Here is a 14,059-nt window from a genome sequence, read left to right as displayed (position 1 = left end):
CTGTACACAGGTCACACCGACATCGATACCAACCCAGATTTTTATTCTTACACTTTCCTTACAGCTGTGCCGCCCTGCTCATCCCTTGGTTGGTTCCATAACATGAAATAACATAAACTGAACTCGGTAAAGAAACTGTTGGTGGTCGGTAAGGTTCTGCAAGGGAGCAGCAGCCCTGCCTCCAGAGCTCTCTCCTGCCTCCTTTGCACTCTTCAAGCAAGCAGCAGCAAGCAGACGTCACCCCGGTAAGATGGCTCGTGAGGTGGCCTCTTTTAGGGCAGCGAGTCCAATAAAAATAAGACCTCATTAAGCAGACAAGACCTGAAATCAATGCGGAGTTCAATGTCTAAGGAAGTGGAAGGTGAATGAAAAAGAAAAAAACACCCAGAAAAACAGGCTCTGGTGCCTCAGTGTCTCCTACCTGTAAGGCGTGTCCCACCTAAAATGACAAGAGCCCAGCATATTCCTGCAGAGTCAGCAATGTGCCCCGAGCTAGAGAATGTGAGGAGAGAAGGCACAGCTCTTTTGTTTTTAAATACTGCATCATCAGTCTCAGTGCTGATCTGAACTTTGTTTTCTAACAATCAGGAATCAGAAATGACATAAGGAGGAAAAAAAATAATCTTGGCAACTCACGAGGCCCAGCCCTGTGGCAGGGTCAGGGTTAAGGTGCCAGCACTTTCTCTTCCCTTGCTCTGAACTGAAGAGGTGCTATGACGGCAAAACTCACTGGAGCAAGAGAAACTGCAGTGGCTGGAAATCTCTTTGTCCCTAAAATACCCCACTGACGTCCAAAGAGGAGCACGGCTGAGAGGACACCGGTTCGAAGCCCTGAAGACGGGGCTTGGCTCGCTGGGTAGAAGCGGCGCCCTGCGGCCTCAGCATTGGCCGGGCTCCCACCACAAAAGCATCTGCCTCATCCAGGTGCGGCGACAGGAACTTTGCAAAGGCCCTGACTCCCTAAACAGATGGGACAGAGCAGCAAAATCCCTGGGGGGAAAAGCAGGGTTGGTTTACAGGAAAGCTGGCCCCGATTCTCTAGGGGAAAGGAAGAATGGGCTCATAAAAGACATGGGAGGGAAGCATTGGGAGGGATAGCTCTGAAAGGAAGAGATATGGGGTTCAATAAGAAAAGGTGGTCCTAGGGGAAATAATTGCTGCAGCTATTTTCTAAGAAGACAAAACATAACTGAGTGCTCTGTTTGGGGCCTGGAATCCTGGGGGCCTATGTGGCCTCTTGAAGGCTGTTGCACCGACTGATGTGCCTTCTCCATTAAGCCTTGTAGTCAAATTGCTTGAGAACAGTGGGCAATTGTAATTTCCCAGACGGATATACTGGGGTTGGACTAACACTGGAGATGACCTAACGACTCTGAGATGAAGGTGAAGATCTGTAGCAGAGAACATAAGAGAGAAAGGAGAAATGGCGTACTGTTTCAACAAGACCCCGTCATGAGTAGGGTTATTTCCTAGTGCAGGGGAAACGCAAAGACAATTCCCTATGAAACGCACCCTCTCCTCTCATTGGGGGTATTGCTGAAATTACCACTGCCTCTCCCCACACTTTGTGAAGCTGTTAAAGCGGGTTCCATCTCCATACAGTGGGGCAAACGAAACTTCAGTTTCCTTCAGTGACTCGTTCAAGGTCACAGCGAACTAGGGCTAGAAAGAAGAATTCCTGACTCTCAGTTCAATTTTTAATTACATCATTCCACTCCCACTGGATAAATCTTGTATTATGGGTACCTTAAAGATAGAGCTAATTTAGAGGACTTAAATAGATATGGAATTATGGGGAATGAGCTAAGAAGTATTGGTGTCTGAAGACACGGGACTTCTGGGCCTACACAAGAGACCAGTACAGATCACTGAGGAGGGTGCTAGGTCAATCAGAAATGAGGAAAGTGGTGGTGTCCAAAGCAAAATCTCCTCAAGTAGTCAGGTAAAGGAAAAATTAAATTATGAAATAAAATGTCCTTCCCAGGAACAAGTAAAAACAAGTGATGACAAAGCAAGCAAAAGAGGAAAATAAACACAGGCATAATAAGACCCATTTAAATACAAGTCCTTCAAAAATAATCATCGGAGTAGTTTCCTTTCCAGATAAAATCCTCTCGGCCTTCAGATAAACTGTAAGAAACCTGAGAAATATATTTTCCCTCTAAATCAATATTGGAAAAGGAATAAAGAATTGTTTTAAAATATATATATATATATATACTTCCCTTGAAGTGTCCTTGTCCTGCTTAACAATCATATTAGCATTAAAAAAAGAAAAAGATGCACAGACATAGACCCACTTCAGCTGCAGACCTGTTCACAGCCTCCCGCCTCTTACACTGGGCTACAACACATACACATAGTTCCAAGTTCACAGTCACCATCATCTCCTTCCCTGGGAGCTCAGCAGCCTAAAAGCCCTTAGGACAACACTGGCCATGGGCCATCAATGCCTTAGAGGTATGAGCCACCAGCCATGGTGCTGATGTGGCCTTTCTGACGCAATTTAAATACTCAGAAACCTAAGCATATACGTTCTTTTTTACAGGCAAAAGGAAAGAAACCATTATTTGTACAGTTGATCCTGGAAAATATATGGAGTTTGTATGATGCTGTCTTTTCAATGCCGTCTTTTAAAGGTTAATTTCTCTGTGAGAAGGACCTAGCTTCCTTCTCACATCCACGGGGGCATCCCCCTGACAAGGAGGGGACACTGGGTGCCCAGCTACTCTGATATAGCTCTTTAATAAGATGAGCTCTCCGAAGGCAAGGGAAAGAGTCTGAGAAGGGCGGGAAGTGACTTTGGGAGGCTCAGAGTGTGGAAATATTGTGAGTTTTCTCATTTTAACCATCACACTAATTCAGTAGGCCAGCTCTCCAAAAACAGACAGCTGGGTATATGGGGCCTGCCTTCCAGCACTCCCTCCCTGACTGCTCAGTGTCACCTAGAGCTGCTGTGCCTGAAGGAAGAAATCACTCGTGTCCACCTCCTCCCCCTGCCTCCTCCAGGGAAAAACTACCAGAAGCATGACACTGGCATCCCGCAGCTGTTACGTAAATGACTCTGCTGAGTGACGAAGTGAGCAGTAATCTATAAACTACCAAGTGACGGTTCACTGTCACTCCAGCCTGGGACAACGTGCTCTGGAAGGGCAGGAGCTCACATTAGTGCCGCAGCTTAAATGCAGGGATTTGTCCTGGCCACCCTGCAGAGAGGAACCCAAGACGATGGCAGTGGTCCTGATTCTCAGCCCGAGTGCCTTCTTGTTCCTTGAGAGCTGCAAATTTAGATGAAGGAGGACAGCTTTCTACAAGGAGGGCTAATGAGGCATCTATGAGCGATCTCTAATAGGAAATGGATAGAAACGAATGTCTACTTCACTTCGAGTTCTGTTTCAATTAACTTTGCGGTGAAGAGGGGTTTGCAAGGGGAAGGCTGTGGTATTTAAAAAAAACACACCAATAAGCTGAGGCTTGGGGGTTTTTCTTTCTTTCTTTTTAAACAGATACTCTCATCTGAGGGGAAACTGGGGGGAGAAAACATCTTCTGCCTGGCACTCTCAGAGCATGACGCGGCGCCAGCTCCACCAACTGTCTGGAGATAGAGTAATTGTCACTCTTCTCACTGTAACTTCTTGCTTTCAGACCAGCGGCTGGCAGGTTTATCTGCTTCTGAGCAGCTTCGAAGCCACGTCAGTGACACTGGCTACGTCAGCAAGAGCAATTGGAAGGGAGGCTGATGCCACTGCTAGCAGCAGTGGGAGGGCAATTTTTAGCCTTAAATAAAATTCTTAGGTCTGTTTGTCTGGCTTACTCTCTCTCATGGACTTGAACGACTGCCAGTGATTTCAGAGACCAGAAGAGAATGAGTAGTCCTACACAGCTGTGTCATGGTCTGGAGTGCAGGAGCATTTAGTTAACATGATCTGCCTCCACTTCCAAACCCCTTGTGTAGCGCCTGCTCCCGGCCTAGGAGAGGGCAGGCTTCAAATGTCCCAAAGGATGCAACCAATGTGAGCATCACCACCTAGCAAGTGTCTAAAGCCCCACGACACAGGCTTTACAGACATGACTGCAGTAATTCGGGCCCCTTTCATATCATTGATAGGTCTAGCTGCTTGCATTTTTGTCACCATTATAATAAACAGAACACCATACCCAACAACTTGAGGATCCTCAGCATAATGCTATTCAATAGTCTGGTTTTTAAAAATAGGTTTAAAAGCCTCTGCTCTCTGGAATGGCAATCCTGTAAAGTTCATGGTCGAAAAGACAGGGTTCTATCATATCAACCACCTTCTGGTCCAGAACAACATTAAGGTGAGGAGGCATCACATGACTAACATATGACCAAAATGCTTTAGAAGACACTGTTTTGGGAAAGAAAGAAACCCTAAGGTAAAGGTAGGTGGGGGAGTTCAGACTGAAATAACTTCTTGAACCCAGGCATATTCCAAGGTGAGAAAATTACTGTGCTAGCACAGCCCTGTCATTCCTGAGTCCCCTAAAAGCAGCAAGATAAAGTAAAAATTTTGTGCAGATCAAAACTTACGGTGACTGGGTTCAAAGAAATAATTTTGTTTTGTTCATGGATACTGAAGGAGAGTGTCAGAATTCAGAAAGCAGTGGGTTTCATTTCAGTATATTTTTAAGACTCTAACCTCTGGAATAATGCTCAATGCCAGCTCTGTAGGAGTTTAATTTATCGCTATGTAACAACGATTATCAGTAACTTGCTGAGTAACCATGGCCAAGTCATTTGATTTCCTATGCCTCAGTTTCATCACCTATTTTCTTCCAATAAGCCTTATTTCTCTCCAATAAGCCGACTCACTCTGATCTCTGCAGCAGGATGCCCAAGACACGAAAAGTTTAAGAACCACTGCTCTACAGTAAGCCGTAGCTACAGGTGTACTTAAGAACAGTTACACTGCCCCACGGAGAAGTCAGTGAGGTGGCCACAGAAGCCAAGAGAAACCTGTGGGACCGGGGTCTCAAGAAAACCACCAGGATTTTGCCTTGATCCTCTGGGTCATCCAGTCAACACTTACCCTAGGTGTCAGAAGGGAATTTTTTCAATCAATAATGCCTAGAAGATCATTAGGAATAAAAAGAAGAAATGAGTGACTGAGGAGGGCACAAGGCAGGGAGTACCTGGGCTGCCACACATCCAATACACGTATTAGAAGGAAAGCCTAGGAATTCCACGGGCGTTGGGGTGCTGGTGGAGGAACAGGCCGCTTTGCAACAAAAGGGCTGTAAACAGTGGCGACTGTGGGGCAGTCTTGGGTGCACTGTGAGAGGGGCGGGTGGGGTCTCGTTCTGCAGATCAGATGGCTAATCCTGCAGTATCAGAGGGTGCTGGGTCCTACTATATCTCCCAAAGGAGACCCAAGTCCCAGCTCTGACAGAGGAACCATGTTTGGAAGAGAAACTAAAAGCAATTGTAAGGAAGCGCTTCAAGAAAAAGAAGGAATGGTCCAAAAGATGGACAAGAGCTAAGTTATGATCTTCAGAGCCCAGGTCAGAAGAGGGGGTGAAAAGAAGAGAGGGAGAGAAGGGGAAAGAATTCCATTCTAATTTGGGAGAGCTAGACAGCACATATAAAAGGTTCTAACACAGAGCGATTTACAGTTTACAAAACATAATGACATTCACTATCTCATTTAATCTTTATCACCCTGAAAAGCTGGTTATATTTTCTCCGTTTTACAAGAGGAAATTGAGGCTAAGAAGGGCCGATTATGCGATTTCTCAAGGTCACCTGGCTGAAATCAGAGCTGAGGTGCACCCCAATTCCCCCCACTCACCTGGTTGTCATTCACCTTGAAAGTCTTTTCATTAACTCCTAGAGGGCAAGGTTGATGTGGCTACAAGAGACACCTCCCCCCCTCACTTCCCCTAAAATCTGGGGCAGAGCAGCGCCCTCCGGTGCCAGGGAGGGGACCTGAGTGACGCTGAGCCACAGCCCGGGGTTTCCCTGTCCTGCAGGGCTGAAGGAGCCGGCAGCAGAAGCCAAGGCTCTTCAACTCCAGCAGTCAAGTAACGCTCCAGCAGCAGTTGCCTGCTTGGGGCTTAACGTGCAAGGGGCAGCGCTGGGTGAATTTCCTTCCCAGCGATTCCAGGGCTGGGACCGAGCGCCTGCGCCCGCTTCTGGCGCCGGGCTCCCCAGGCTGGCCCCTGCCCCCGCACATCCCTCCGGCGGTTCCCCAGTGCGTGGGGGCGCCTCCGAGGCAGGGGGCTGCGGTGCGTTGTTGAGGGTGACAGAGCGGGCCAACTCTGGGGCGAGATCTTCCACTTCTGATCCTTCGGGTCAGGGCAACCACGAGCAAGCCCTGGTTGGGAAGTTTGGGCACCAAAGGTTTCAGATCAAGTAGCAAGTTGCCAGGAGAGCGGAAGAGGTGGAGGTGGAGGTCTGGGGTGGGGATGGCGGCAGGGGGGAAAGGGGCGGGCAGGAGAAGGAGCCCCATCCCACGCAGCCCCTCGCGGCCCCGCGGGTGGGTGGCTGGTCCGCCTCTGCAGCCCACGGGTGCGGAGAACGCGCCCGGCACGGAGCACCCGGCACCGCGGCGCAGCGCAGCCCCTCCTCGCCGGCTCCGCGCTCCCCCCCGCGCGCCCCCCGCCTCGCCCCGCCGCGGAGACTCACCGTCCGCAGGAACTGGATCTCGTCCTCGCCGCCTTCTCCCCCTTCGGCCATGGCTCCCGAGGCGTCGGCGCTGCCCCAGCCTCCGGCGCCTCCGCTTCCCCCGGCAGCCGCTCGGCGTGCGCGGCTCGCTGCTGCGCTCTCCTCGCCGCCTCCTCCTCCTCTCCCTCCTCCTCCTCGGGCTCCTGGCTCTGCTCGGCAGCGCCGAGCTAATCCCCGACCATATAGGGAGCTGGGCTAGCACCCCACTGCACTGCAGAGCGCCAGCGCCAGCCGGGCAGCCCGCCTACCCGCTCCCCTCCAGCCCGGGCCAAGTGCGCCGCGGCCGCCGGCCTCGCGGAGAGCGCAGCGCCGCGCGCGCGGGGCGGGCGGGGCGGCGCGGGAACCCGGGCGGGGACGGCGGACCTCCCCTCCCCGCGCAGCGCCGCGCCGCACACTCCGCGGAGGCGCACACCTCGTGGCGACCGGAGGGTGCCACCTACCCTGCCTTGATCACAAACAAAGGCCAGTTGCTTGGCTCCAGCGCACCAAGACCGAGCACCAAGCCTCCGGCGTTGCCCACTTCGCCCTCCCGTGATGCGTGCCTGCGTGTGTGTTGAACTCGAATGCCTTGTTGCGACGAGCGCCTTGGAAGGATGAGAGGGGTGTGCCTGTGGTTTTCCGAGAGGCAAGGAGAAAACGGTGCAGTGAGGGTGTCTACCCATTCGTAACAAAGTTTGCTACTCCCTGAATAGCCCCCTTTCTGCACCTTAAGAGAGCCCCTTCCCCTTCAGTGTCCAATCAGTACGTTTCACCAAAGCCCTGGATTGTCCATTGTTGCTGGACGGAGTAACTTTTCTCTGTACCTTAGGAAGCTTTGGAGGCCAGGGGGCATCAGAACCCTTTCTCTCTGCCTACCCCCCATCTCCTAAACTTATTCTTCATTTCAGGGGCCAGCTCTGCGGACACTAAAAGGGATAGAGGAGGGTATATACAGTGGAACCCCTCCCACGTCCTTGGGCTGCTGACATCCCGACAAGCCTTAGGTGTTTTCCTGGGTTTGAAGGCTGTCTGCATTGGTCCCTGCTAAAGCTGAGGGTACAGGGTGGCCCCTTCTGCCTGCTGGCCAGGAAGCGCCAGGGCAAGAAAGGCGCTCAAGAGAAGGGGCACTAGGAAGAGATGGAGACCGTGGATGAAGGGAAACCTGGGTGTATGGGTGGCAATTCTGGCACCTGGGCAAGTGGTAACAGAGGACACTGGAAACCCCAACCAATTCCACAGTTTCCTTGTGGAAGACCTCTCTCTCTCTCTCTCTCTCTCTCCCCCTCCCTCCCTCCCTCCCTCTCTCTCTCTCTATCTCTCAGTTATGCTGTAAGACCTTTTCCCTGAGCTCCAGTCCCACATTTTCTACTGGACATCAGAAATGAGACGAAAAACAATGTGTGTGTGTGTTTTCTCATATTGTACTCAAACTGCTTCCTTCCAGGGTCTGCACTTTGGCCCTGGTTTCTTTTCTGAAGCTTGCCTAGAATTAGTCAAAGGGCATTTTGTGGCCTTTCACATATTGGAGGACACCGGCCATGCTCACCTCTGTGACCCACCATCCTAGTCTTCCCTTCTCTTGGCTGAAGATTTCTCTTTCCCTCACGACCCCCTATAGCATCCTCTTTGATGGCCTGATTATAAGCATTCCAGTTTGTCGTTGTCCTCCTAAACTGTAGTGCTCGCCTCCTTGTTTGAGAGCGTGTACATGCAGCCGAGGATCAGATTGGCTGTGGAGCAGCACCAATGATGCCGATTGTTTGCGTTTAACTAGAATTTCTAGGGTTGGTTTTTTTTATCTCTCCCACATGAACCGCTAAAGTCCAATCTTCCCCATTTGAGTCATATCCAAGTACAAGATTTAAAAAATAGTTCTTCCTATTATAATTCATTTTATTAGTTTTGCTATATATGGTTCTTTAAGACTTTTTTGAATCTAGATGATCCCACCCAAAGTGCTAATTATAACTAAACTATGATATGACATACGTTTGGCATGTCATGTAGACACCTTCTTGGGTTAACTTTCATACATTTGTTTATGATTAATAGGTAAATAACCTACTTAAGTATATTACCTTGCAGTCCACATTTCCTCTTGTTCATGAGGAGACTACAAATACCCTTTTTTACATGCTTTACTGAAATGAAGATACGTGAGGTGAGATGCCACCTGCTTGATCAAATGACAGCACCACCAAGGGGCGCGGGAAAGGAGGCTGCAGCACCGGGAGGGCGCACGCTTGGATCCTTGGTGATCACTGTATTTCCCTTAGCGTGCTCGAAAGTGAGCTGTTTCATTACCCAGTCTAGGGCTTATTCTGTGCTCAGCCTATAGTTTCTTAGCCTATAGTTTCAGCCTATAGTTTGGGGAGAGTAAGCACATTTACCTCTATGTGAAATTCTCTTCCGTTTTCTAAAATTTCCCCAAAATTCATCAACAATGGTGTTGTACTCAGGTGCCCAAATGACTTCACCACCTTAGGATTTCACTCATCCAGGCCTAAGCAGATACAATACTGAATGTGAGAGCCAAAGTACTTGTCCTCAGGAATAGTTGAAAGAAAATGCAGGAAGAAAAAAAACCGGGGTAAGATAGCTAGGTGGGTAGGTAGGTAGATAGATACATTTATTTGAAACATCAGGCTCAGATATATGTTTTGTTATGAGTCATCCCATCAAATCTGGGAGCGAATAGACTAGGGTTAAGTTACTTGTCTAAATGTATACATCTGGTAAGTGGCATAGCTGGCGTTCAGACTTGCATTGTCTAATACTGTTCAGAACTTTTTAAACTATACCACCTTGCTTCTAGGACAGCAGGTGGAAAATGTCAGATTCAAAACTGGGTCTCTCCCCAAACCAGTTACACTTTACAGAGAGAGCCAGAGGTCTTAGGTCTTAGAGGATATAGTAGCTGCTGCAGTCTCATCAGAAAAACCAAGCCTCCCAGATTTTAAACCCCTGGAGAAAGCCATCAGCCATTACTAGTGAGGTGCCCACACTAGCCATTCAGGGAGATGCCCACAGAGTAATAAAATACCTTTGGGATACCTGAGTTGTTCAAAGCTAGCCCTGAATGTTGGTTGCATTTGAATGTGGCTGGGTGTGCAGCCGATGTCAACAGTAGCCGGAAAGCACATAACAACAATCCTAGGCTTATAAGGCCAGATTACAATATTCTCATTTTTATGTTTTCAGCCCGGCTATATACCTTTTCCATATATAATTTTTAAAGGCCTGACAAAATATGATGCCTGGTTATTGAAATAATATATGCATCTTTATTTTCCCCTCTGACAGATTCTCAAATGAAATATTGGTCCTGAGGGTTTTCTCATGTAACAGGGCCCCTTACGTGTATTTTACCAGCAAGATTGATATTGCTTTAAAATACTGATGAAAAATGGCCATAGTCATGTAACTCAGTATCTCACTTACTATGCTTTATTATTTATGGTGGCCAGTTGCCCACATAGTATTAATGAGGCCAGGGTTGTGGATTCAAGTCCAAGAGGACCCATTAGCTTCACTCTACATGCCTGCCAAAGACCCTGACCCCTTCACTCTGGACAAAAGCCTCAAAAATCTTTGTTTGTCTAACCATAGGGAAGGCAGGCCCAAGTCTGGTGACTGAGACCTATACAGAAGCTAAGAGGCCACATTTGATAAAGACAGCCTTCACCATATTATTGGAGTTACATGAAACTCTACATAACATTAAATCTGTCTCTAATATCCATTTCAGCCTCACCTCGCAACTGCAAGAATCATGCATTCGCTGAAAATAGATTTCTCCAGTAAACTGTGTTCACGGCTTTGGACTGCCTGGATCCAGGGAAAGTATAAAAAGCAATGACAGAGTAACTGTAGACATGAGGGACTGACTCTGCTAGCTGCCATCTTTTTGATACATCAGCATATACATAAGTACCATCCATATATTTACTGAAGATTTGTTTCCCATTAGTGCTTTTCCTTCAAGTGTTTAAATTGCAAAGTTCTTTTACTGGTGGTAAGGCAAGAAAGTATTGTCACCAGTTAAGCCCATGAACAGAAATTATTCCTAAAAGGACACCTTGCCTTTGATTTGGTGCCAATAGGAAGGATGGCATACACATTTAACAAAGTCGTTTTTGCTGATGTTAAGAAATGTTGAGCATTACTTTCCAAGATCTTTGCAATAAGCTACTAAGTTGATGAATTCCTTGAATCCAAAGAATTGAAAGCCATACCAAAGAGCCTCGACTTAAATTCCTTTCTTCAGTAGGGAGGGGATAGGTGCAGAAAAATATATATATATTTTTGTTTTCTGATGATATCTGTTTTATTTCTCTCATAAAAGCCACAGACATTGCAGCTGCTTAACACAAGCAAGGATCTACGATTAAGGAACCTCTTGTAGCTGAACACGTGGAAATGTCTATATTTTTTTTTCGGACACCTTAAAATTAGAAGATTACAATAACAAGGTCAAAGTTAATATGCCATTCTGGTGAAAGGCTCCTGAAACTAAACTACTCAAAAAGGGGACTCTGTCCTAGAGGGTTTTTGACCCTGAGTCTTAGCAGAGATGGAGGTAAACTGGGCAGACCAGCAGAGAGGCCAGGGAGGCGGATCCTCCCACCAGGTGTCATCCCTTGAGCTGATTCATCTTCAGGACATCTCCAGCTGGAACCGTTTGTTAAAGCAATAGATTAAGCCAACAGTATCATAGCTTGTTTGTATTTGCCCCCAGTCAACCTCTGTTTAACCTCAAACTTGTATCGTGGCTGTTGTGTAGCATAAACTTGGACTTTAGGCAGATGAGGGTTTGACTCCTGGGTAAGATTATATGACCCTGAGAAAGTGATTTGAACTCTCAGAGCCTATTTCATCTTCTGGAAAACAGGGATAAAAATACCTACTTCTCAAGGTAATGATAAATAAAAAACAGTAGTTGGAAAATGCTTAGCCGAGTGTCGTAGAAGTGCTCAGGATAAGATCCTTAGATATCTCCTGCAGATCTGCCCCCCTTCTTCCCCCTTTGTATTGGTTTCCAATGCCCTCCCTTCAGGTCTGTTTGTTCCTGCCTCTCTTAAAGTTTCATTTTCATTTGACTTTTCATGAGGCTTTTACTCACACACACACATAAAAAAATAAGACATGATGTCTTGGATTTCAGGAAACAATTTACTGCCCCAATAAGCAAAACATTCTGGGCAGGTCTCATGCGTTGTAAGTGAATGGTGAACACCAATGCTGCTTTCCGTGTTTGTTTCCTAGGGAGTTTGGCTCTGAGCTGTATTGTGTCCGCATCTTTAATGAGAAATGTATTCCGTTGCTATGGCAAATTGAAATTCGCGGCTTCTTCTGGAAGGTGGAGCTGTCATCACCCACCCTCCTCAGGTTTTCCCTAGGGCTTCATGAGATTGAGATCTAACAGTTTATGAAACTACACTTAATCAGATAGGCCTCACATGAAACTCAGTGCTTTTGATTTCTAATGTCTGCATTTTAATTCTCCCTGCAGTTCAGTGGCACAGATTTACCAACACTGCTGCCAGCAACAATTTGCTCTGACCTGCTACAGTTTTAATAGCTCTACCGAAATAGGTGGGTACACAGTGGGAAGGAGAGAAATGAAATTTTGTGTCATTTATTTCAGGTGCCAGGGTAAGACCTACATTTCAGTAAGTAAAAATGTAGGTAAATAAATTTATCCTGGTTCTAGGGTAATGTTTCTATGGCCAACCCCAGGGTTGAAATTATTTCTACAGCCTGTTCTGAGCAGATCCCACTTCCAGTATCTTCGAGCTAGTGAAATTTCCCTTAAAGTAATTCAAAGATGGTTCATTATTGGTGTATAAAAATGCAACCGATTTCTGGATATTTATTTTGCATCCTGCTACTTTAATGAATTCATTTATCATTTCTAGTAGTTTTTGGTGGAATCATATTTTTTATCTTCACCCGAGGACATGCTTTCATTGATTTGAGAGAGAGAGAGAGAGAGAGAGAGAGAGAGAGAAACATTGATGGGTGCCTCCCATTCTCTCCCTGGCTGACCAGGGATCAAACCTGAAACCTAGGTATATGCCCTGACCTGGAACAAAACCCAAAACGGTTTGGTATGGCATGATGCTCAAACCAACTGAGCCACCTAGGCAGACTCGGTGGAATCTTTAGGGTTCTCTGTGTACAGTATCATGTCATCTGCAAATAACAACAGTTTTGCTTCCTCCTTTCCAATTTGGATGCCTTTTGTTTCTTCTTCTTGTCTGATAGCTGTGGCTAGGACGTCCAGTGCTGTGTTGAAGAAGAGTGGTGAAAGTGGACATCTGTGGGGAGCCGGCGGGACTCCCCCCGGGGAGGACCCGCCGGGCGAGGTGCTGCCCTGGGAAAAAGACCCGGGAGGCCCGCTTGCCCTAGTGTCATCGAGAGAGAAATCTCTGAGGCATTGACCCGAGTGGTGGGCAGCGGTGCTAGCACTCGCCCTGCTCCCCCCGCTCCCCCTCCTTAGGGACTTGGCTAAGCTTAAGATTAACAATGCTTGCATAAGGAGGTACCTTGATCCAGGAACCGTGGCCGGGTTAGAAGTGCAGCATGTCCCAGCTGCCAATGATGTATGAACGGGACAAGAATGGGCATGTAGCATGTCCCAGCTACCAATGATGTATGTACAAGACAAGAATGGGCATGTAAGAACAAGGAACTGGACGGAGAGCAGAAACTGGGCAAGGATCACTAAGTTTATGTGCTTCCGCATTAAGTGTGCTATAAGTACAAGCTGAAAAATAAACTCGGGGCTCAGTCACGGACTGAAGCCCCCCCGATCCCATCCTGTCTCTTGTCTTTCTTTTCCAATCCTCACCCCCTCAATCAGGTTACTGCTCGACTGCCGGCAGGCTCCGGCAGACATCCCTGTTGTATTCCCCATCTTAAGGAGAGTGCTTGTAGCTCTTGCCCATTGAGTATGATGTTGGCTCTGGGTTTGTGATATATAGCCTTTATTATGTTGGGGTATGTTTCCTCTATTCCCACTTTGCTGAGAGTTTTTATCATAAATGAATTCTGGATTTTGTCGAATGCTTTTGCTGCATCTATTGATATGATCTTATGGTTTTTATCCTTCATTGTGTTTATGTGATGTATCACGTTTATTGATTTGCAGATATTATACCAGCCTTGCATCCCTGAATAAATCCCACTTGATCATAGTGTATGATCATTTTAAATGTATTGCTGGGTCTAGTTTGCTAATATTTTGTTGAGGATTTTAGCATCTATGTTCATTAGGGATACTGGTCTATAATTTTCTTTCTCTGTAGTATATTTATCTGGTTTGGGAATTAGGATAATGCTGGCCTCGTAAAATGAACTTGGGAGTCTCCCCTCCTCTTGAATTTTTTTGGA

At 47.1% G+C, this 14,059-nt stretch overlaps 1 protein-coding gene across 1 annotated transcript in view; it reads right to left on the bottom strand.

Moving 5' to 3' along the window:
• Positions 1–6,697, bottom strand: part of RYR3 (ryanodine receptor 3) — a 472,085-nt gene extending 465,388 nt beyond the window's left edge. Inside the window, exons 1-2 of the mRNA XM_087815056.1 lie at positions 6,647–6,697; positions 781–960 (exon numbers count right to left, since the gene is read on the bottom strand). Of these exons, the coding sequence (XP_087671182.1) occupies positions 781–960; positions 6,647–6,697 (231 nt within the window). The remainder of the gene's footprint in view (positions 1–780; positions 961–6,646) is intronic.
• Between the last annotated feature and the right edge of the window lie 7,362 nt (positions 6,698–14,059).

The sequence above is a fragment of the Miniopterus natalensis genome, chromosome 1 (genome assembly GCF_054644295.1).
Source record: "Miniopterus natalensis isolate mMinNat1 chromosome 1, mMinNat1.hap1, whole genome shotgun sequence".
In the NCBI taxonomy this organism is placed as follows: Eukaryota; Metazoa; Chordata; class Mammalia; order Chiroptera; family Miniopteridae; genus Miniopterus; species Miniopterus natalensis.
Note: the sequence above shows the minus strand (reverse complement) of the source record. Positions and strands in the feature narration are given on the sequence as shown.